Below are 22,762 nucleotides of genomic sequence, written 5' to 3' on the forward strand. Positions count from 1 at the left end.
CAAAGTAACATTGATTATAAACATTGTTCAGACAGGAGATAGGGAGATTCAAAGTAACAATGTTTATAAACATTGTTCAGACAGGAGGTCGTGAGTTACAAAGTAACATTCTTTATATACATTGTTCAGACAGGAGATAGAGAGATACAAAGAAACGTTGTTTATAAACATTGGTCAGACAGGAGATATAGAGATACAATGTAACATTGTTTATAAACACTGTTCAGACAGGGGATAGAAACATACAAAGTAACATTGTTTATAAACATTGTTCATTCAGGAGATAGATACAAAGTAACATTGTTTATAAACATTGTTCAGATAGGGGATAGAAAGATACAAAGTAACATTGTTTATAAACATTGTTCAGACATGAGATAGAGAGGTACAAAGTAAAGCCGGCCATACATGGTTTGAAATGTGGCCAGTTCAGCAGATCGGTGGTTGCAGTCTACAATACCCAGCTTATATTCTTTTACGTTATCTGGTTTCTCAGCCCTGATGAATAGAGAGCTTTGGGCCCCCGAAATGTGTTTCTGTTTTTGTGTCGTGAAAAATAGAACTCATACTAGGCTTACCCAAGCTTTGTACATACTAGGCTTACCCGAGCTTTGTAGGGCACTCATCCTTTCAAAACCCCTCAGACTACCCCAGGGATCCTATGTGATACCCCCCCCCCCCCCCCCGGTTGACAGAAAGTTGCCTCTAAAAAGATTGTGACCACTGACTATCACCTACTCTGGAGTCCAGCGCTCCACCATCGCATTCCAAACATATTTTATGTGACGTCACTGCCCTTTGCATATAAAATTATACCCAACACGAAACTCGCCATTGCCATATGGCGGTCATGGGTCCTACCTGTCTCCGAATGGATGTATTTGGTGCGTTTTCTTCGAACTTGGCCAGCAACTGGGTAGCCATTGACCTGACTTTGTTCTGGTTTATGACCTCCTTGGTGTCGCTGCATTCGCTCCCGGATCCGATACTTTCACTTACGAAATTTCCCATCTGCAAAACAAGACGTGAGACATTTTTTAGGTGAAGGTCTGCTGAACCTTTTTTTTTTACCTGTCCACCCCACCACTTGCCCGCGGCAACAAACAAAAAAAATGCGGCTCCAGAATACGGGAGCCATCATGGAAAACGAGACACAAGTGCTCCGGCTGAAGTCTTTCTGCATACCAGACATTCCGATTTCGAAAAGCTAATTTCTAAGATTCCAGGGAGGGAGGCAGCGTGAGAACGCTTCTCGTATTTGTAAATAAAGGACGGTTGCCACGTTTTAAGTGCAATGGAGATGGCTTTAGGCTGACTTAGGAACTGCCCAATGATCTCTAAGGGCGCATCGTTGTCATGCACTTTTTTACACCAAAAGCATACAAGCAAGACCTCGTTCAAACCTGATACACCTCTCCAGGTAGGTCCACCACAATCATTCAGCTCCAAAACTTCGGGTGGTGAGGCAAAATGCAAACAATATCCATACAAACACATTGGTGTGCAGTCATCCAATCTTCGTGTCTGATAAGGCCCATTCACATCTCAGCAACGTCTGCCACATTGCGTTTTTTTGAGCGTTTTTTTGTGGCGTATGTTTGGAGGGGCACCAATCATTCTAAATGGGCCTCCTTCTGCTCCAAAAAACGTGCCAAGGAAGCTCATGTACCTCGCCCACCCCTCGATTTTTTTTTATAACTCCACTTTCTGGGTTGTCCCTACTGAGATCCTCCTGTCTTCTGCCACCGCTCGGTCCTACCATGTTGCTTGTGAAGCCATCAAGAGGCTCCCTCCTGGCTTTTCCGGGTTCAGCCAGCGTGCCTCCTGATGACGTGGCACTAGGACACCCCCCTCCTTCCCTTTTCTGAATGAAGAACTAGACCTCCTGGTGGGGCTCCAGTTAGGTACCACAAGGTCCCATACAGCCAATCTGACAACCCCCCCCCCAAATGACCACAGTCTACTACACTTCAGTTATAAATGGATACAATGAGTGACCGGTACCAATCTCTCATTGTGTTGCTTCAGGAAAGGAAGAGGCTGGTAAATATGACATACGGTATTTACTGGATCCTTCCCCCACTCTCTATCCTGAAGGATCCTATTGTAGGCTTGCAGCTGCCGGCACGAAGGAGAGAAGGGAAGCCGGAGGCACTGCTGGAGTGGGGGCACACGGGGGGGGGGGGTCTGGGCAGCAGTGGGAAACGTATGGTGCACAGGGAGGGTGATCGGTGCTGCGGTGGGGACAATTACTGGAACTGATCCTTTGTATGGCTCTCACTGCAGCAGCTGAAAGCCGGAGGGAAAGGAGAAGCTAGCTTTCAGCTGCTGCAGAAAGAGCTATTTAGGAGATTGGTTCCAGTTATCCTCCCCATCACACCTCCCTGCCCATATCCAATTCACCTTGCTGCCTGGGCCCCCCTGCTAGCCTGGCCCCCCGTACAGGAGGACCGGTGGTGCCCCCTTATCCACATTCCTGCCTCCTGGGATATGTGGTGTGCATATCCCAAGAGGCACAGCGGGGAGGCATGGATAGGGAAGGGGGGAAGGCCCACACGTTCTAAAAAAAAAAAAGGTAAATAAACAAAACAAAGCAAAAGAAAAAAAAAAGGAAAGGTGGAATGGAGGGAAGTTTCCTCCGAGAGTGAAGAGTGAGGGCCCTCCGAGAGTGAAGGTCCACTTTAATGTGTATCTGAACCCAAGAACAAACAATTGATTGATTGCAAGGCAATAATAGGGGGTAGAGCCAGCCTGTACAGGACCCATTGGTTCAGCAGGGGGCCCAGAGGCAGAGAGAGAACTCTTTGGGTACATGCACAATAATTCCACAGGCCGTGGATCCCAACAATTAGATAAAAGTTCCCCAAGGTCCCATCAGTTCACAGCAGGGCCGGGGCCTGAGAGGGCACAATTTACTCAATTTAGTAGCAGGCGGGGTAATCCTCCGTAATCCATGCCTCCAGAAGTAATTCTTTAGGCCAAAAATGCAGATTTTAGCAAGTATCTGAAAAATGAAAAAAAGAAAAATTGCTCTAGGGTGTCTCTAGTTAAAGGGCACTTACACCGTGACCTTCATACTTGTTGCATAGGTTTGCTTATGCTTTTAACGGAAAAATGACCAGAATTCTGAAGGAGGCAACAGCGGAAAAGTACACAGCTGCTGCTGAATATACACAGGTGGGGATGGTATACATTAAGGGAACCCGGCATCGTCCCGAGAAATAATTTCTTTGTTTTTATGATGAATGGGAGGATGGATAACATTACTTTGGAGGGACGGGCGATTTGCCGTAATACGCTCCAGCTGCTACTAAGTGCTCCCATTTATTTTGGTGAAACATCTGCCTGTAGCTCGGTCTTCTCGCTCAGAAGCCGCAAAATAATACGATCGCTGTCATCACTGATTAATAAGGAAACAGACCTCTTCAAATATCTGCACCGTCCTCCTTCTTCTCTTGTTCAAGTCATTCTCTTCTGTCTTATTTTCATTCTGGAGAGAGATAAAAGGGAAAGAAAGTTACTCCATTGAACATCGATCTGCTTCAAAGGCTTGTCCTCAGGAGCGCTACTATCCAAAAGAATGAAATGTACAAAAGTAATGATTGTGATTGCTCTCCATTGACTATATAACAACCACCCATTTTAAAAAAAAAAATATCTCCGGGAATTTAGGAGAGTTCCCTCTGCCCCCTTGTACCCCAATCCTATCCATGACCCACCACTTTCATGACCCATTTCTTCTTTCTCTGTCTTATGGTTCATACTTTTCTATACATTTTGGTAATTTTTCAGTATGACAATGACTTGGAAGTTGGGTCACCCCACAGGAATTAAGAGGTCTCCACTTGTCCAGAGGTCCTTTTCTCCCCCTTGTACCCCATCCTATCCATGACTGACCATTTCCTTGACCCTTTTCTTCTTTCTTTGCCTTATGGATCATACTATTCTGTACATTTTGGCAATTTTTCAATATGATAATGACTTGGCGGTTGGCTTTCTCCAACAGAGTTGGGATGTAGATGACATGAATGACATGCATAGGTAGTCCAGGAATTTAGGAGGATTCCCCCTGCCCCCTTGTACCCCAATCCTATCCATGACCCACCACTTTCATGACCCATTTCTTATTTCTCTGTCTTATGGTTCATACTTTTCTATACATTTTGGTAATTTTTCAGTATGACAATGACTTGGAAGTTGGGTTACCCCTACAGGAATTAAGAGGTCTCCACTTGTCCAGAGGTCCTTTTCTCCCTCTTGTACCCTATCCCATCCATGACTGACCATTTCCTTGACCCCTTTCTTCTTTCTTTGCCTTATGGAACATACTATTCTGTACATTTTGGCAATTTTTTAATATGACAATGACTTGGCGGTTGGCTTTCTCCAACAGAGTTGGGATGTAGATGACATGAATGACATGCATAGGTAGTCCAGGAATTTAGGAGGATTCCCCCTGTCCCCTATCATATCCATGACCTACCATTTTTATCACTCGTTTCTTCTTTCTCTGTCTTATGGCTTGTACTCTTCTGTACATTTTGGTCATTTTTCTATATGACAATGACTTGGAAGATGGGTTATTCCAACAGAAATTAAGAGGTCTCCACTTGTCAAGAGGTCCTTTTCTCCCCCTTGTACCCCATCCTATCCATGACTGACCATTTCCTTGACCCTTTTCTTCTTTCTTTGCCTTATGGATCATACTATTCTGTACATTTTGGCAATTTTTCAATATGACAATGACTTGGCGGTTGGTTGTCTCCAACAGAGTTGGGATGTAGATGACATGAATGACATGCATAGGTAGTCCAGGAATTTAGGAGGATTCCCCCTGTCCCCTTGTACCCTATCCTATCCATGACCCACCATTTTTATCACTCGTTTCTTCTTTCTCTGTCTTATGGCTCGTACTCTTCTGTACATTTTGGTCATTTTTCTATATGACAATAACTTGGAAGATGGGTTACCCCAACAGGAATTAAGAGAGCTCCCCCTGCCCGAGGTCCTTTTTTCCCCTTATGTGCCCCTTCCTATCCATGACCCACAATTTTCTTGACCCTCCTCTTCTTATCTTGTCCTATGGCTCATGCTCGTGCATACTTTGGTAATGTTTCAGTCTGACAATGGCTTGGCAGTTGGGTTACCCTTCCAGGAATTGAATGGGCTCCCCCCGACCCAAGATCCTTTTTTCCCCCCTTGTACCCCATCTTATTCATGTTCCCCAATTTTTTAAATCCTTTTCTTCTTTATCTCATGGCTCATACTTGACTCATTCTTCTGTACATTTTTGTAATTTTTAACTATGGCAATGACTTGGCAGTTGGGTTACCCCAATAGAATTGGGATGTTGATATGGATGACATGCATAGGTGGTCCGGTCATGCACTGCGCTCATGTGCAGGCCGTGTGTGGTCCCCACACATATATCATTGAGGTCATCATATTTCCTTTTCACTGCATTTTTTTGTAGTAACTATATTGTAATTTTTACTAGAGATGTCTCTGGCCTGTAACTTTACCCTTGGCCAATGCCAAGTCCTTTACTATCATTGTATCCAACCATTGCTTTGTAACCTATGAAACCTGCTCACACTAGGTGCAGTGACTGCCATTTCCCTGCATCCGATCAAGCCAGTCATCGGAAGGGCACGCAGAAAATAATTGTGTTCTATGCGCCCTCTTCACACTGCAATGAAGCTGCAATATTGAGCAGTACTTGTATGCATTTTCTCCACATCAGATCAGAGCTTACCTGAAGGCTCTGTGTACTGTCTGTTTCTACAGTGCATGGAAATTAATGAAATGTGGGCAGAGGCTTGAGAGAGGGGCATTCACGGCCCTGAAACGCATAGCCACGCCTATAGTCTGATGCTCTTTCGGAACTGCCAGCGGACTTCTGGTCACGCTGTGCATTCCATGCTGGCTTCATTGACATCCGTACATCCACAGCCACTTCCTGACGTCACTCTGCATTACCTGGCCGCTTCCCGGGTGAGCTCTTTTATCTCATCCCATGTGAGTGTATATTGTCTTTTTAACCCTATATTTTAAATAAATCTACACCTCGGTGGTTGCACCCTCTGTCTTTATTATTTTTTTTTTCAGTTCCTGAACAAGGACATTCATGGTTGGATCACCAGGGATTATATTAATTAAAGTCACAGGTCAAAAATATTGAAAATGAGTTAATGACATTCACATGTTAAAGCTGATATGAGATCTTGATTGGGTTTAGGGTGTTTATTAAAATACTAAAACTTTCATTCCTGCCTCAAAAATGCTAGTTGCCTGGCAGTTATGATGATCCTTTGCCTTCAATACTTTCTAAATCACTGACCCACGGCAAATGTAGAGATGAGGAATTTTGACTTTTGCATGCTTCATACTTATTCCAGGCTAGTGATTGAGTTTAAACAGAGCCAATGGCCTAACTACAGCCATAGCAAAACTTGAAACTACTATGGGGTCCTGAAAAGCAAGGGCCCAAAATTACACAATGGTTTATGCCGGCAGCAGTAGCATTTTGCAGATACCCTTTCAATTTTGGCAGACCTTGCAACTACTATGGGGCCCTTAAGTACAGGGGCCCAAAATTGACTGGGTACACAATAGCTTATGCAGGCAGCAGCAGCATTTTGCAGCTACCCTTGCAATTTTGGCAGACCTTGCAATTACTATGGGACCCTGAAGTACACAGGGGCCCAAAACTGACTGGCTACACAATAGCTTATGCCAGCAGCAGTAGCATTTGGTAGATACCTTTGCAATTTTGGCAGAACTTGCAACAACTACGGGCCCCTGAAGCACTAGAGCTCAAAATTGACTGGCTACACAATAGGTTATGCCGGCAGCAGTAGCATTTGGCAGATATCCTTCCTTTTTTTGCAGAACTTGCCACTACTATGAGGCCCTGACGCGCAGGGGCCCAAAATTGACTAGGTACGCAATGGCTTATGCAGGCAGTAGTAGCATTTTGCAGATACCCTTGCAATTTTGTCAGATCTTGCAACTACTATGGGGCCCTGATATACAGGGGCCCAAAACTGATTGGCTGAAAATACCCTTGTCAGACCTTGCAACTGGTATAGGGTCCGGAAGCAAAGGGGCCCAAAACATGCTTGGCTACCTACTTGGCTATAGTGTAGGAACGTCTATACGATCAGTAGAGGAAATATTGAGACAAGTGGCCCCTAAATGGTTTTGCTCCGGGGCCCCATCACAGATAGTTTGGCCCTCAACGAACTTCTAGAAATTATACGAATTCGTTATTTGATAGAAAGCAAACGTCTGCGCAGTTTTATTTTCCATTCCACCCAAGGAACAAATTAATACATGCAGACAAATCAGATGAAGGTTGAATCTGAATTGAATTCTACTCGGGTGACGCCAAAATAATTGCCAGGCCTCTTCAGCCCACATGTGGGCCACATTACGACGGCACGTGCTGGCGTTGTACTTTAAGTGTTTTCAAGTCGAGTGTGAGACATTAATATATGAGCGAGCCAGACAAAGGAAGGGGGCAGGGGGCTTTCTGATCGTTGCACGCAGCTCCGTTCATGAGATAAGCGTTTCGTGATGGATTCCAACCCGACTCGGATTTTTTTGTTTAATTCCGAGGGGTGGGAGTGGAGACAAATTATGAATCTGGTAAATTTCTGGGACGTATAGAAAAAAAAAAGGCTTAAGTTTCTCAACTGGCTGCGTTCCGCAGCGACCTGAACAATTAACTCCAGAAGGTAATCTGAATTGGGTTTGATGCAGAGTAATTAGATGACATCATGTTGTCGGGGACATGGAGATCCTGTGTTTTGTTGCCATGGATTTTTGTGATGACATCCATATGAGAACTTTTGGACTTATCTCCTCTCATTAGCGCACTTTGTAAGATGAAAGGTTTGTCATTCCAGCTGATCGCCGCGGCGTCTGACCTTCGCTGGGAGTTGTGAAGAGGACGAGGGTGAAAAAGAATGGAGGAGACATTTGTTTAAAGTGAATTTCAAAAGGATGTTTCCTCCCGTGCCGGAGCGACTAATCTAGGATTTATTTATCTAAGTTTAAATGTTATTGTAATAAATCACAATATACGTGAGGCCTAATGAGATACTGAACAGCTGTCGAATATGATCCAGTTGGAGAAACCTTATATACGTCAGTTTATCCCTTGTGCTACAGAATAGAGACTGACCAAGATACTGAACTTACACCAGAAATGTCCTATAAAATCAACTCATTCTGGGTCAGTGGGAAAAATGGACCTTACATTGGTGGTCAGTAGGAAAAATGGCCCTTGTGTTGGGGTCTAGTGAAAAAAATGCCCTTTGCGTTGATGACCAGAGGGAAAAACGCCCCTTACATTGGTGGCCAGTGGAAAAAAATCCTCTTAAGTTGGTGGCCAGTGGAAAAAATGCCCCTTACATTGGTGGCCAGTGGGAAAATACCCCTTACATTGGTGGCCAGTGGAAGAATGCCCTTTATATTGGTGGCCAGTGGGAAAAAAGCTCCTTACATTGGTGGCCAGTGGAAGAAATGCCCCTTACATTGGTGGCCAGTGGAAGAACTGCCCCTTACATTGGTGGCCAGTGGAAGAACTGCCCCTTACATTGGTGGCAAGTGGAAGAAATGCCCCTTACATTGGTGGCCAGTGGAAGAAATGTCCCTTACATTGGTGGCCAGTGGAAAAAAATCCTCTTAAGTTGGTGGCCAGTGGAAAAAATGCCCCTTACATTGGTGGCCAGTGGGAAAATACCCCTTACATTGGTGGCCAGTGGAAGAATGCCCTTTATATTGGTGGCCAGTGGGAAAAAAGCTCCTTACATTGGTGGCCAGTGGAAGAAATGCCCCTTACATTGGTGGCCAGTGGAAGAACTGCCCCTTACATTGGTGGCCAGTGGAAGAACTGCCCCTTACATTGGTGGCAAGTGGAAGAAATGCCCCTTACATTGGTGGCCAGTGGAAGAAATGTCCCTTACATTGGTGGCCAGTGGGAAAAAAAGCTCCTTACATTGGTGGCCAAAGGGAAAAATACCCTTTACGTTGCTGGTTAGTGGGAAAATGCCCCCCTTACAGTGGTAAAAGAAAAATGGGAAGGATGAGAATGTCACATAGCTTTCTAGGTCAAGTATAGATGTATTAATCTCAAAACAGGTCACAAGATAAAAAAAGTCCTTACATACAGCTAAAAGGATCATTATTGTCATGCAGCTGGCTCTAAGAAGTAGCATAGGCCCTGGAAATTGGTCAGGCATCATCAAATAGGAGGTAAATTGGCTACAGCTCAAGGAATTCCTTACAACCTATGGAGGAACCCTTAGGGTTCCACAGAACCCTGGTTAATAATGGCTGTCCTATACACTGCTCAAAAAGCCTATAGTCTTACTGGAAAATCTTCTATAGATTTACCACCAGCAATGTTATGCAAAACTTGCCAAACTGGATACACACTATACAGCCAAAGCTTTGTAGACACCTGACCATCATGCCTACTATATGGCCAAATGTAGGTGGACACTCCTCTAACTTTTCTGTTTCAGCATGACTGTACCCTTGTATAGAAAGCCAGCTTCATAAAGACATGGTTTGACCAGTTAGGTGTTAAGAAACTTGAATGGTCTGCAGAGAGTCCTGACCACAACCTTGTATTTATGTGGACACTCCTGCAACTTTTCAGTTCCATAATCACTGTGCCCCTATGTACAAAGCCAGCTCCATAAAGACGTGGTTTGACCAGTTTGGTGTGGTGGAATTTTAGTGACTTGCAAAGCACCCTGGCCTTAACCCTGCATTTATGTGGACCCTCCTTCAACGTTCCTGTTCCAGCATGACCATGCCCATGTGTACATAGCCATCTCCATAAAGACATAGTTTGACCAGTCTGGTGTTGAGGAATCTGACTGGTCTTTAAAGGGTCCTGACCTCAACCCTATATTTATGTGGACACTCCTCCAACTTTCCTGTTGCAACATGACTATGCCCTTATCTGCAAAGTCAGCTCCATAAAGACGTAGTTTGACCAGTTTGTTGTGGAGGAACTTGACTGGCCTACAAAGAGCTCTGGCCTTAACCTCACTGAAGAACTTTGGGATAATATGGAACAAGATTTATAAGAAAGGTCTTCTCATCCAACAAGTACGTGATCTCACAACTGCTCCTTTAGTTGAACAACAAAGGAAGTTTTGGTGGAGCTCTAAATGGACAGACAGGTACCCAATAGAAGAAATCAAGCCTGAAATCCAAATTTTGGAGCACTCTGTCAACCAGGGTATGCTTTAGGGCCTCTGAAATAGTCCAAAAATTATGTAAGGATAAGAGTGACACAAATCTGGAGAGAGTCCGGTATAACTTTATTTTTCTGAATGAGCCTTCCCAGAAGAGTTTCGGCTGGGGCATGTCCATTATTTTGGAATGTGATGGTCAGGTGTCCACAAATGTGTGGCCATATAGTCTATACTAAATGGATAGCCTAAAGGAGATTACACATAGATTGTCCAATCAGACTGTGACATTTAGCACGTTTAGGCTGTTTTTATAGGCATGAACCAGTCAAAAGTAACAATCTTAGTGTAATAGTGGACACCAATGGAGCTGCAGATACAAAAAAAAACTGAAGAATCTTACTCTATATTTCTACCTTCTCTTTCTGGCTCATGTGGCATTGCCTTTAACAATGTAAATAACAGATTTCCTGTTGTAGTTACTGTACTCTATATTCTAAGTATATCTATTACAAAAGTTATTAGATTTCTCACCTTTGGCACTCTCTTTCTTGGTAATGTTAAGTTGAGGTAATTGTTCAATATCAAGTTTGACGGTTTTGAAGACAAGGCTTCCCCATTGTTCTCATTGACCTTGCGAGAAGAATCTGTGAACATACAAAGGCAAGAGTATAGCAGATGGAAGAATGGCAGAAAAGAATTAAAGCAGGACTCCAGAGTCAAAATAATACTCCCTAAGTCCACTTACCAACAATGAACACCATCCAATTAAATAATATATATCAAAATCTTATTCAAAATTGGGGACAGGGCCTGGACCAGCGTTTCTGGATGTACAGTTGGATATATGTCTCTATATTAAGGATTTATTTGGTCCATAAACCAGCAGTTCTGAATGAACAGTGGGATAAATCGCTCAACATTTAGGAAGTATCTGGTCTATAAACCAGAGTGTAGGCAGGTGCAGTCTATTTCCTCCACTGCAGGTGGCGCTCAACTCAGCAGCATTGCAGGGGGAGAGGAAGTCAAAAGAAACATGTTCCTCTATGGTTTCCTGGGTCACTGGGGAAGCAATACGGTTGAGTACTGCACTCCATGTGACTCTGGTGGTCATCTTGGGTCAGGCAGAGTCTATTTAAGAACCTGGTTTGGCATGCATTTTGCGAGTGGTTAGTGTAGGACATTTTATCCATCTGCCAGGAAAATGAATAGCAGTAAGGAAAGGTTCCAGACTTGTAGGGATGGCCTAAGGACACGCCATCCTTCTGGAATGCTCCCATTTGGGACAAACCAACCAGTCCGCTTTCCACCCTCTAGGAAAGATGTCGTCGGCATATCCAAGACCTGCTCCATTCTACATTGCCATTACAACCTGTAAGTGATCCCGGTCGGGTGCCTCCTGCCCAGCTGTTTGCAACATTGACTTCTCTTTAATACAAGTTCAGTTTCCTACAACCAGACTCTGTATATTTACTGCCGCCGCACCACACTGTACCTACCCACAAGTGGCTCAAGATGGACAGTTAGATAAATGGTTCTATATTTGGATGTATCTGGTCTATAAACCAGAGGCTCTGAATGGGCATTTGGACAAATGGTTCTATATTTAGGATGTATCTGGTCTATAAACCAGAGCAGTGGCGGCCCGTCAATTGGGGCGCCCGAGCGCCACCCCCTCTATCCACGGCCACCACCCCCATGCTCTATCCATGGCTGCTATTTTGACAGAACACGGCCACCCCCTATTGATGCGTCCGGCCCCTTTCAGGACGCCGGGCACATGAATTACAGCGGCGGGGGTGTTTTTTTGAAGCACCTGATTAGAGCCAAAGGCTCTAGTAGGCTTCAATATAGGAGGGGCTCGTGGCGCAGAGCATTGAAACACTGGTCCTCAATCCGGCCAATCAGAAGCAGGTCTGAGACCCATTTTCCGATTGGCCGAAAAGAGAAGAGTCCCAATTGGCCACCAAGGAGGGAGGAAACGGAAGCTGCCGTGATGACCATGAAGAGCAGGGGAAGGGAAAGCCGTTGCCGCCACCGCCAAGCAAGGGAAGCCACCAGTGAAGCCCGGGAGAAGCACTGCCCACCATACATGGGGAAAGTGCACCAGCCCCACCGACTGACCGACTGGGGGGGTGGTACTGTTTGACACCCCCCCCCCCAAAAAAAACCTACCACCGTTCACCACTGAACCAGAGGCACTGAATGGACAGTTGGACAAATAGCACTGTATTTAGGATGTATCTGGTCTATAAACCAGAGGCTCTGGATGGACAGTTAAATAAATTGTTCTAGCTTTAGGATGTATCTGGTCTATAAACCAGAGGCACTGAATGGACAGTTTGACAAAATGGATCTATATTTAGGATGTATCTGGGCTACAAAACACAAGTTTTGGAAGCACAGTTGATTACAAGGACATGAAGGAATGATTTGCATGGCTCTTCCTACTTTACATTAACAAAGAATTGTTTTTGGATTTGTAACAGCAACATGCAAATATCGTCTGATTTATTTTAGCAAAGCTCAACCTCAGCTGTGAAGAATAACTTAGTACAAAATAACCTTTCCTTGCTGGAGAACTCCGGTTATTCATAGTCAAGCAGAGCTACGTACCGACAGGCCTCAGCGGGGCTCCTCGGAATAATTCATAAAACTTGGAGAGGTACAAGACCATGCTAAGCTTATCGGGTTCTTCATTGGATGCCATCTCCTTGGCCGAAGTGATTGGAGAGATTCCAAATTCCTTCTCGGCGATATCAAAGGCCAGCTGGTTGTTCCTGACAGCGTCATCCTCGTTCAAAGAGTCAAAGTCGCTGTTGGGGGGGGGGGGGCACAGGGTCAGAAGAATGGCTCATCATTGAACATTTAGTACAAACAACATAATAAAATAATTGGACAGTGGGATTGATTTCATCATTCAGGTAGAGGATAGAAAAGAAGAAGAATATTTAGGACAATGTATATGATTTTTGAGTGGAACCCACAGATCATTTTGAAAACGACTGGCCTCCATGTGTGTTAGCCTCTTACCTGTAAAGTGACAGCATGTATCTAGATCCAATGCTCAAGATGGTCTCCCGGGGTCTTCTGAAGGGGCCCTCTCTAATGGATCTGGTATAGGTTCCCTTTGTTGGGTACAGCCTCCTATGTGGCTACCTCAGGACCAATAGTTAGGATGGAAGAAAGATCCCAACTGGGTGTTTTTTTGAAGCACCTAATTAGATCCAGAGGCTCTAATAGGCTTCAAAATAGGGTGGGCTTGTGGCGCAGAGCATTGCGCTACAAGCCCCCCCCCCCCAGGTGTCACAACAGCGAATGCATATTCGCTATTGAAACACTGATCCTCAATCTGGCCAATCAGAAGCAGGTCTGAGACCTGTTTTCTGATTGACCGAAAAGAGAAGAGTACCAATTGGTCGCTGAGGAGGAGGGAGGAAACAGAAGCCGCCGCCGAGCAGGGGAAGCCATCGGTGAAGCCCGGGAGAAGAGCTGCCCACCATAGATGGGGTAAGTGCTCCAGTCTCGACCGACTGGAAGGGGGGGGGGGTTGGGGGTTGTCATTACTGTTTGCTGTCCCCCCCCAAAAAAATTACCAACGGCTGCCACTGGTCAGTTGGTGGAATAATGCCACCATCAATGGTGTCAGTGGGAGGAATAGTGCCCCATCATTGGTGTCAGTGGGAGGAATAGTGCACAATCATTGGTTTCAGTGGAAGGAATAGTAACCCATCATTGGTGTCATTGGGAGGAATATTGCCCCATTAATGATGTCAGTGGGAGGAATAGTGCCCCAGCATTGGCATCAGTGAGAGGAATTGTGCCCCATCATTGGTGTCAGTGGGAGGAATAATGCCCTTCAATGGTATTAGTGAGAAAATTAGTGCCCCGTCATTACTGTCAGTGGGAGAAATAGTGCCCCAATCTTTGACAGAAAGAACAGTTCCTCGTATCAGTGCAAATAATGGTGCCCCAAGGGCCAGATAGGCAAGCAAAAGGCCACATCAGACCCCTGGGCCATAGTTTGGAGATCCCTGCTCTACATTAAGACAACCTCAAAGCCAATATACATTGTCTATAGTTGGCCAGCTAGCTTATTGGCTGTTGCCCTCCTCCTTTCAAATATAGAGGCACCAACCCTAAAAATACCAACCCTCTATGTTCCTCATAGACACAGTTACATAGAAAGGCTGGATCGGCGACACCAGTTTTTTTTGGATGTGTGCTTTCTCATTGAGCCTATTAATGCCCATTTATATAAACCCCTGTTTCATATGACACTCCAGGGCCAAGAAGGTTGCAAAGCATACGTACACAATGTGCTCAACTTACAGAAGTTCTGGGCGAAAATGGTGAATGATGGCGCACAGGGCCAAGCCGTTTCTCCAGGAGCTGGTCAGGTTTGTGACATTGACATTCCGGTAGCCCTCCGTCTGCTTCTGACACCAGGTCAAAAGTCTGTTGGGTCTAACGTCGGACTCTGATGAGACAAGGAGAGAAGGCCATTGGCTGAGTCTCAGGAAAAGCACAGCATCAGAGTAAAGCTTGAAGGTGGCCCAGGCTCTTGCTTACCATGCCGGCTTAGATTGACCGACCTCCTGATGGAACTCACTCTCTCTAAAGGACAGCCCTGCAGTTCATTGGTGATGTAGAGATGTCTCACCTGCAGTCAAACATAAGCCACATATAAAGTTACATTTGCTGATCTCCAACTAATTAAGAGCAACATTATATACAAATAATGCAAACAATATTGCTAACTCACCCTCTGTCAAATCAAACATCTTCTCCATACACAACTCATACATCATCCACATGGCCCTTGGCAAATTGACTTTACCATTGGCCTATTCCAACATATGTTCAAGTCTGGACATCTGACCACTACATTTATATCTATTTGTCAGCCATCACATTCCAAAACCATGAATATTATTATGGAGGTGGACCTTTTGTGGCTATTGGGAAGCTACTCGAGTTCTTCCACACCAAAATGGGTTTACCATATGGTGCACAGGTGGACAACCATACTGGAACAGCAAAGGGCCTTCCGAAAAGTATTACCACAAAGTTAGAAGTGCACAATTGTCAAAAACATCTTTGGATGTTGTAGTATTTAAAGTACCCTTCACTGGAAACACCTAAACTCAATAATTTTAAGGAATGTTCACATACAGTTGACCACATAGCGATGGTCAGGTGTCCATAGACTTTGGCCACATACTCTTGAGGAACCCATTGATGAAATATCCCCAACCCAGTTCGCAGATAGGCACAGCTACAGTTGCCATTACAGTACCAAATGACAGTGTACTCCATCCAAACTAAGAAAAAGTTTGGCAACACAGTAGATACACTATAATACAATAACATACACAATTGGCAAACCTTTCTCAACCTTTTTACCCTAGAGGAATGTGTGAAATAATTTTAGGTCTTGGGCAACCCATGTTAAAACCAATTCACTGGCGGCCAGTAGGAATAATGGTTCTTACATTGGCGGTCAGTGGAAAAAATGCTCTTTACCTTGGTGGTCAGAGGGAAGAATGCGTCTTACATTAGGGGTCAATGGGAAAATGCCCTTTACATTGGTTAGTGGAAGAATGAACCTCCTCCCCCCCACGTTGGTGGTCAATGGGAAGAATGCTCCTTATATTGGTGATCAATGGAAAGAATGCCCCTTATAATGGTGGTCAGTAGAAGAAAAATGCCTTCCATTGGTAGTCAGTGGTTAGAATGCTCTTTACATGGTTGTGAGTAGCAAAATGTCCCTAATATTGGTGTTCATTAGCAAGAATTCCCCTCATATTGGAGGTCAGTAGGAAGAATGCCCCTTACATTGGTGGTCGGTGGGAAATAAGCTCCTTACATTGGTAATTGGTGGGAAGCATGCTCATTGCATTAGCGGTCTGTGGGAAGAATGCTCCTTACATTGGGGGTCAGGGGGAAGAATGTTCTTTACATTGGTGATCAGTGAAAAATTCCCCTTACAATGGTGGTTAGTGGGAAAATGCTCTTTACATTGGTGGTCAGTGGGAAGAATGTCCCTTACATTGGTGATGAGTGGGAAGAATGTCCCTTACATTGGTGATCAGTGAGAAGAATGCTCCTTACATTGGTGGTCAGTGAGAAGAATGATCCTTACATTGGTGGTCAGTGGGAAGAATGCTCCTTACATTGGTGGTCAGTGAGAAGAATGTTCCTTACATTAGTGGTCAGTGGGAAGAGTGTTCCTTACCGTGGTGGTCAGTGGGAAGAATGCCCCTTACAATTGTGGTCAGTGGGAAAATGCTCTTTACATTGGTGGTCAGTGGGAAAAATGTTCCTTACATTGGTGGTCAGTGGGAAGAATGCCCCTTACAATGGTGGTCAGTGGGAAGAATGTTCCTTACATTGGTGGTCAGTAGGAAGAATGCTCCTTACCGTGGTGGTCAGTGGGAAGAATGCTCCTTACACTGGTGATCAGTGGAAATAATGCCCCTTACATTGGTGATCAGTGAGAAGAATGTTCCTTACATTGGTGATTAGTGAGAAGAATGTTCCTTACATTGGTGGTCAGTGGGAAGAATGTTCCTTACCGTGGTGGTCAGTGGAAGAATGCTCCTTACATTGGTGGTCAGTGGGAAGAATGCTCCTTACATTGGTGGTCAGTGGGAAGAATGTTTCTTACCGTGGTGGTCAGGATTCCACAGTTACAGACATTTACAAAGATCATTGGCATCCTGTAGCTGGCTCTGCCAAGTGGCAGCGGCCCTGGAATTATGCAGGCACAATCAAATGGCAGCTTAAGGAACCCCTAGGAACCTCTGGAGGAACCCTATGGTTCCACGGATGGTTGTTTGAGAAGGGCTGCAATAGGCCATGAAATATATTGAGTTTGAATGGTTGTGCACACGCACCTGATGCCCCCGGACACAGCTGGAGTTGAGGTTGGGGTAGCGGCTCGCCGGGTCGATCGTGTACTGGTCAAAGTTTTTGTTAATGTTCTCCGGCGTCGTCTGAGGTAGCAAACGGTAAATACTCTCTCTGAAAAGAGGAAAGAACATAATCAGATGTCTACAAACTCCTCGGAGAATCATCACTCTTTAGATATTTCCTTCACTTTGGAACCGCTTGCCAAAACTGCCATGTGGCGCCGCGGCCAGGGGAAACCGTAATTTCATCTAAATCAGTGTGATTTGCAGGGTAAATATGTAGCACACCATACATTACATGATGTCATCTCATTGTGCGCTCGCGGAACATTCCCCAAGGTATAATCTTCTCCCCCCGGAGATGTAACCACTCACCATAAATTATCTACAAGCTGCTTTTTTTTTTTTTCAGTTTTCACATTTTTGACAGATGATTTTTTAAAACTCGGCGACCACAGACAAGTGAGTCAGAAATGAATCAAGGACACGTCTTTACCGTTCGAGGAGAAACGATGATCTCACGTGAGCACGTCATGCCTTAGATTGAATCCAGCTAGGAAGACTGTTCCACATTAAAGTCAAACTTTTCATTTTTGTCTCAGAGTTTTGGTTTGCTGACCACAATGTGTAATTGTGTAGTCGCACTGAGCATAATTATTTTTATATAAAGCATATTGGGATTCCTTATTACCATCCCAGCTGTCCTTGATTTAGATGGGCACTCTGCACAGCTAGAGGTCTAGGAACATCCATGTTCCTTAAAACTAACGTCAGATTCTTCTCTGAAAAAGCCGTCATCTATTGAAGTAGAGCTGGCATCTGATATACCCTATATTAGCAAAAGTATTGGGACACCTGCCTTTACACAAACATGAACTTTAATGGCATCCCAGTCAATAGGGTTCAATATTGAGTTGGCCCACCCTTTGCAGCTATAACAGCTTCAACTCTTCTGGGAAGGCTGTCCACAAGGTTTAGGAGTGTGTCTATGGGAATGTTTGACCATTCTTCCAGAAGAGCATTTGTAAGGCAGGCACTGATGTTGGGCGAGAGATCTAATTGATCCCAAAGGTGTTCTATCTGGTTGAGGTCAGGACTCTGTGAAGGCCAGTCATGTTCCTCCACCCCAAACTCGCTCATCCAGGTCTTTATGAACCTTGATTTGTGCACTGGTGAGCCGCATTTTGGAACAAAAAGGGGCCATCCCCGAACTATTCCTACAAAATGTGTTGGTATGCTGACGCCTTAAGAGTTCCCTTCACTGGGACTAAGGGGCCAAGCCCAACCCCTGAAAAACAACCCCACACCATAATCCCCCCTCCACCAAATGATTTGGACCAGTGCACAAAGCAAGTTCCATAAAGACACGGATGAACGAGTTTGGGGTGGAGGAACGTGCCTGGCCTGCACACAGTCCTGGCCCCTCAACCGATAGAATACCTTTGGGATGAATTAGAGTGGAGACTGCTAGCCAGGCTTTCTCGCCCAACATCAGTGCCTGACCTCACAAACGCACTTCTGGAAGTATGGTCAAACATTCCCATAGACACACTCCTAAACCTTGTGGACAGCCTTCCCAGAAGAGTTGAAGCTGGTATTGCTGCAAAGGGTGGGCAAAACCAATATTGAACCCCTCCTCCAGATCCTGCACTTCTCCATGCCGCCGCAGAGAGGCTAGTCTCTACCCTTCCCCTGTCTCAGAACTCCTCCTACAGATTCTGAGCATCCCTGTGCAGCAGCAGCACGCACCCCCTCATCTCTGCCTCCCCTGGTCTCAGCATTCAGCAGACTCTGGCAGCTGACTCCAGCCTCCCTCTGGTCCTCCTCCAGACCTTGTACTTTCTGCTTCCCAGTTCTGCCCACAGCAGCATCACAAGGATGGTGGGGTGGGGGGGCTCTTGACATCTAATATGGGGGGGGGGGGGGGGTTGGGTGCTCTGGGCATCTAGTCTTACAGATACAACTGGCCTTTTAAGGGCAACCATAATGATGCTGCTTACAAATTTTTCCGCATTTTTGAATTTACGAATTTTCGAAAAAAAAAAAAAAATAACGAATAAAACGAAAACAAACACATTTTTCAGCAGTGCACACGTCTATTAGTAGACACATATTTGGGACCCAGAATTTTGGAGGTTCAGAGTAACATTCGAATTTTCGAATTTTTTGAAATTCCCATGGGTAAACCTGAATAGAATGGATAGATGTCATGGATAAACCCTAAACACGTTACTCCCCTCTCTGTATTTAGGACATCCTGACAAGTATTTCATCCCATACCGATTTTCTAATTAAAGACATAAATACGCTTATTTTTAGAATTTGTTGCTAATTTTAGCAGAAATTAGTTTTCCATTGTTGCAGTTCATTCCCGTCTTGTTGTGTGGAGTCACATTGAGTTGAGAACCTCCACCCAGCGAACAGCTGCGTCTGCTCTGCCCTACGCTTCCCCTCCCATACACTGCTAATTATTTTCTGATTGTCTCAATAGTGATGATTTGTATCCAGATCCATAGAAGAGCCGTGAGTCAGTGACCTGTCTGGAAGTTTTCGTAAAGAAATAATATTTTGTGACTCTTGCAAAGTTTCTTACCCGGAAATCCCGCCAGTAACCATCGAACACTATTAGGCTATTTTATTTCCAGGTGGAATAATGTTCATTCATACAAAAGAATGAATCAGGAAAATACTGCACTATGGTCAGTAGATGGCGCTGATAATCACAGTAAATAAGTATTTATTTTCTATAATCCTTGGCTCCATCTAGTGGTTATACAGTGCCTTGAAAAAGTATTCATACCTCCTTGAAAGTTTCCACATTTTGTCATGTTACAACTAAAAATGTAAATGTATTTTATTGGGATTTTATGTGATGGACCAACACAAAGTGGCTCATAATTGTGAAGTGGAAGGAAAATGATAAATGGTTTTCAAAATATTTTACAAATAAATATGTGAAATGTGTGTGGGGTACATTTGTATGGCGCCCCCCGGAGTCAATACTTTGTAGAACCGCCTTTCGCTGCATTTACAGCTGCAGGTCTTTTTGGGGATGTCTCTACCAGCTTTGCACATCTAGAGAGGGACATTTTTGCCCATTCTTCTTTTCAAAATATCTCAAGCTCTGTCAGATTGGATGGAGAACGTCTGGGAACAGCAATTTACAAATCTTGACACAGATTCTCAATGGGATTAGGTTGTGTAGGCGTCTGAGCCAAAATAGTCCAGTTTGAGTTGCCTACAATCGCTCAGTTTCCCCGGAAAACGAATGAACGTGTGACCGTCTTTCTGCTAAGGAGCGCAGTGTAGCCATCTTTAGGTCTGTGATATATGACCATATGGTGATCTATAAAAAGCTTGACTATTTTTATCCCGGGGGGTCAATTGGAGATAAGTGTCACATGGCAAAACAGAGTAAGCTGGAAGTTTCCAAAAGCAGATGGAAGACAAAGCAAAAGCTTTTGGTAGTTGTATAAGTTGGGTGACTACACAGAACCGGTGTTGTGTCCCAGCATCTGGGGATCATGGCAGAGCACAGCGGGGCAGAGACCATGACGGTTTGTTGGCTTCATCCTTCTATGGGACAGTCATGGCCATAGCTGTTCTTTCTTCTGGAAAACTGGGAGAAATCCTACCTTTCAGCCAGGACCTCGAGAGGCGGTGTCCGCTGAGCCCAGCTCTTCACCATCCAGGCCGTGTCGAAGGCCGCCAGAAATCCTCGGGCACAGCCGGTCCCCATTGGCCAGAAAGGCTGCAAGACAGACAGGTTATGTTTCTTCGGCTTGAAACCTGAGAAGTCACACTAGAAATAAAACAGGCAATGCAGCAACACACAACTAAAAACCGGGGAGGTCTTTCAACATTTCTGGAGGTCCAGTTTATGTCTAAATCCCCAGTCTCTCTAATGTGACAGCTTCTGCAACAACAGAGCAATCCCTCCAACATAGCACTCTCTTTAATGTGACACGCTTCTTATGAACATAGCAGTCTATGGAATAACATGGCAGTCTCTCCAAAACAGAACCCTCTCTGATGTGACATCCTTCATAATACCAGAGCAATCCCTCAAACATTGCACTCTCTATGTGTGACAGTATCTGTAATAACATGGCTGTCTCTCTGATGTGACTGCCTCTGTAATAACATGGCAGTATCCTTAACAACATAGCACTCTCTCTAATGTGATAGTCTCTGTAACAGCATGGTAGTCTCTATGATGTGACAGTCTCTGTAATAACATGTCAGTCTCTCCAAAATAGCACCTTCTCTGATGTGTCAGCCTCTGTAATGACAGAGCAAGCCCTCCAACCTAGAACTCTCTATGTGTGACAACTTTCATAATAACATAGCACTCTCTCTGATGTGACAACCTTCATAATAACATAGCACTCTCTATGTGTGACCACTTTCACAATAACATAGCACTCTCTCTAATGTAACAACCTTCATAATAACATAGCACTCTCTCTAATGTGACAACCTTCATAATAACATAGCACTCTCTATGTGTAACCACTTTCATAATAACATAGCACTCTCTCTAATGTAACAACCTTCATAATAACATAGCACTCTCTCTAATGTGACAACCTTCATAATAACATAGCACTCTGTCTGATGTGATAACCTTCATAATAACATTGCACCTTCTCTAATGTGACAGCCCCCATGATAACATGGCAGTCTCTCCAACATTGCACTCTCTAATGTGACAGCCCCCATAATAACATGGCAGTCTCTCCCACGCAGCACCCTTTCTAATGTGATAGCCTGCGTAATGATATGGTGGTCTTTCCAACATAGCACTCTCTCGGATGTGACAGTCTTCTTTGATAATAGGAGGGCCTTTATTATGTGACAGTCTTTGTAATATTATGGCAATCTCTCCAACATAGCAATTTTTATAGTGTGACAGCCTCTGGAATAATATAGCAGTCTCTCTAATGTGACAGTCTCTGTAATGACATGACAGCCTCTCTACCTTGGCAAAGTTTGCTGTCACTACCCCCTGGTTATGAGTCAGGTGCCAACTGAGTTTTAATACACCACCCGACCCTACCCTTCTTTAAATTCCCAGATGAAGGGGAGACGTTTGAACACCCGAAATGCGTTGATTTTTGGAATACACTTGGGCTGGACTTTATTATTACAGTGTGGTGGTTCAATCCCAGTCCTACTCATTTCAGTCACAGCCCAAGGTGACCATGGAACCCCTTTGGAGCAGAACCTGCCAACCCACTGTCCAGATATTATACCCTGATACCATCTCAAGTAATAGATTGGTATTTTAAGTAGGAGTTTCTATTTCTTCACACGTAAAGGCATCACTATCCCAATTAATAATATCCAATTCTTCAACCTATCCAAGTTGGATTATAGGGACACCCCATTTAAATAATTATTTAAATACAGCACATATACTATTTATATTGAAGTCCTTGATAAGTATCAGCAGTCATATCCATATATGTGATAAAATTTTCATTAGGAGGGATTTATCTGCTGGTAAATGTAAATGTATCACGTGTTTCGAGGCTCAAGGTCTTCTTCAGGCACAGTGACCCACCATGTCTATAGAAGCAGACCTTGATCTGTTTGTGTGCACATGTCTACATTTCCAACACATAAAAGCAT

At 44.4% G+C, this 22,762-nt stretch overlaps 1 protein-coding gene across 7 annotated transcripts in view; it reads right to left on the minus strand.

Moving 5' to 3' along the window:
• The window catches only part of MICAL2 (microtubule associated monooxygenase, calponin and LIM domain containing 2), a 320,593-nt gene that overhangs the window by 166,159 nt on the left and 131,672 nt on the right, over positions 1-22,762 (minus strand). For all 7 annotated transcript variants that reach the window (XM_073604070.1, XM_073604065.1, XM_073604063.1 and 4 more), the window contains exons 9-16: positions 20,764-20,879; positions 17,114-17,240; positions 14,787-14,877; positions 14,547-14,694; positions 12,831-13,030; positions 10,749-10,861; positions 3,422-3,490; positions 862-1,011 (exon numbers count right to left, since the gene is read on the minus strand). In XM_073604070.1, the coding sequence (XP_073460171.1) occupies positions 862-1,011; positions 3,422-3,490; positions 10,749-10,861; positions 12,831-13,030; positions 14,547-14,694; positions 14,787-14,877; positions 17,114-17,240; positions 20,764-20,879 (1,014 nt within the window). The remainder of the gene's footprint in view (positions 1-861; positions 1,012-3,421; positions 3,491-10,748; positions 10,862-12,830; positions 13,031-14,546; positions 14,695-14,786; positions 14,878-17,113; positions 17,241-20,763; positions 20,880-22,762) is intronic.

Source organism: Aquarana catesbeiana, linkage group LG11 (assembly GCF_042186555.1).
Source record: "Aquarana catesbeiana isolate 2022-GZ linkage group LG11, ASM4218655v1, whole genome shotgun sequence".
Lineage (NCBI taxonomy): Eukaryota > Metazoa > Chordata > Amphibia > Anura > Ranidae > Aquarana > Aquarana catesbeiana.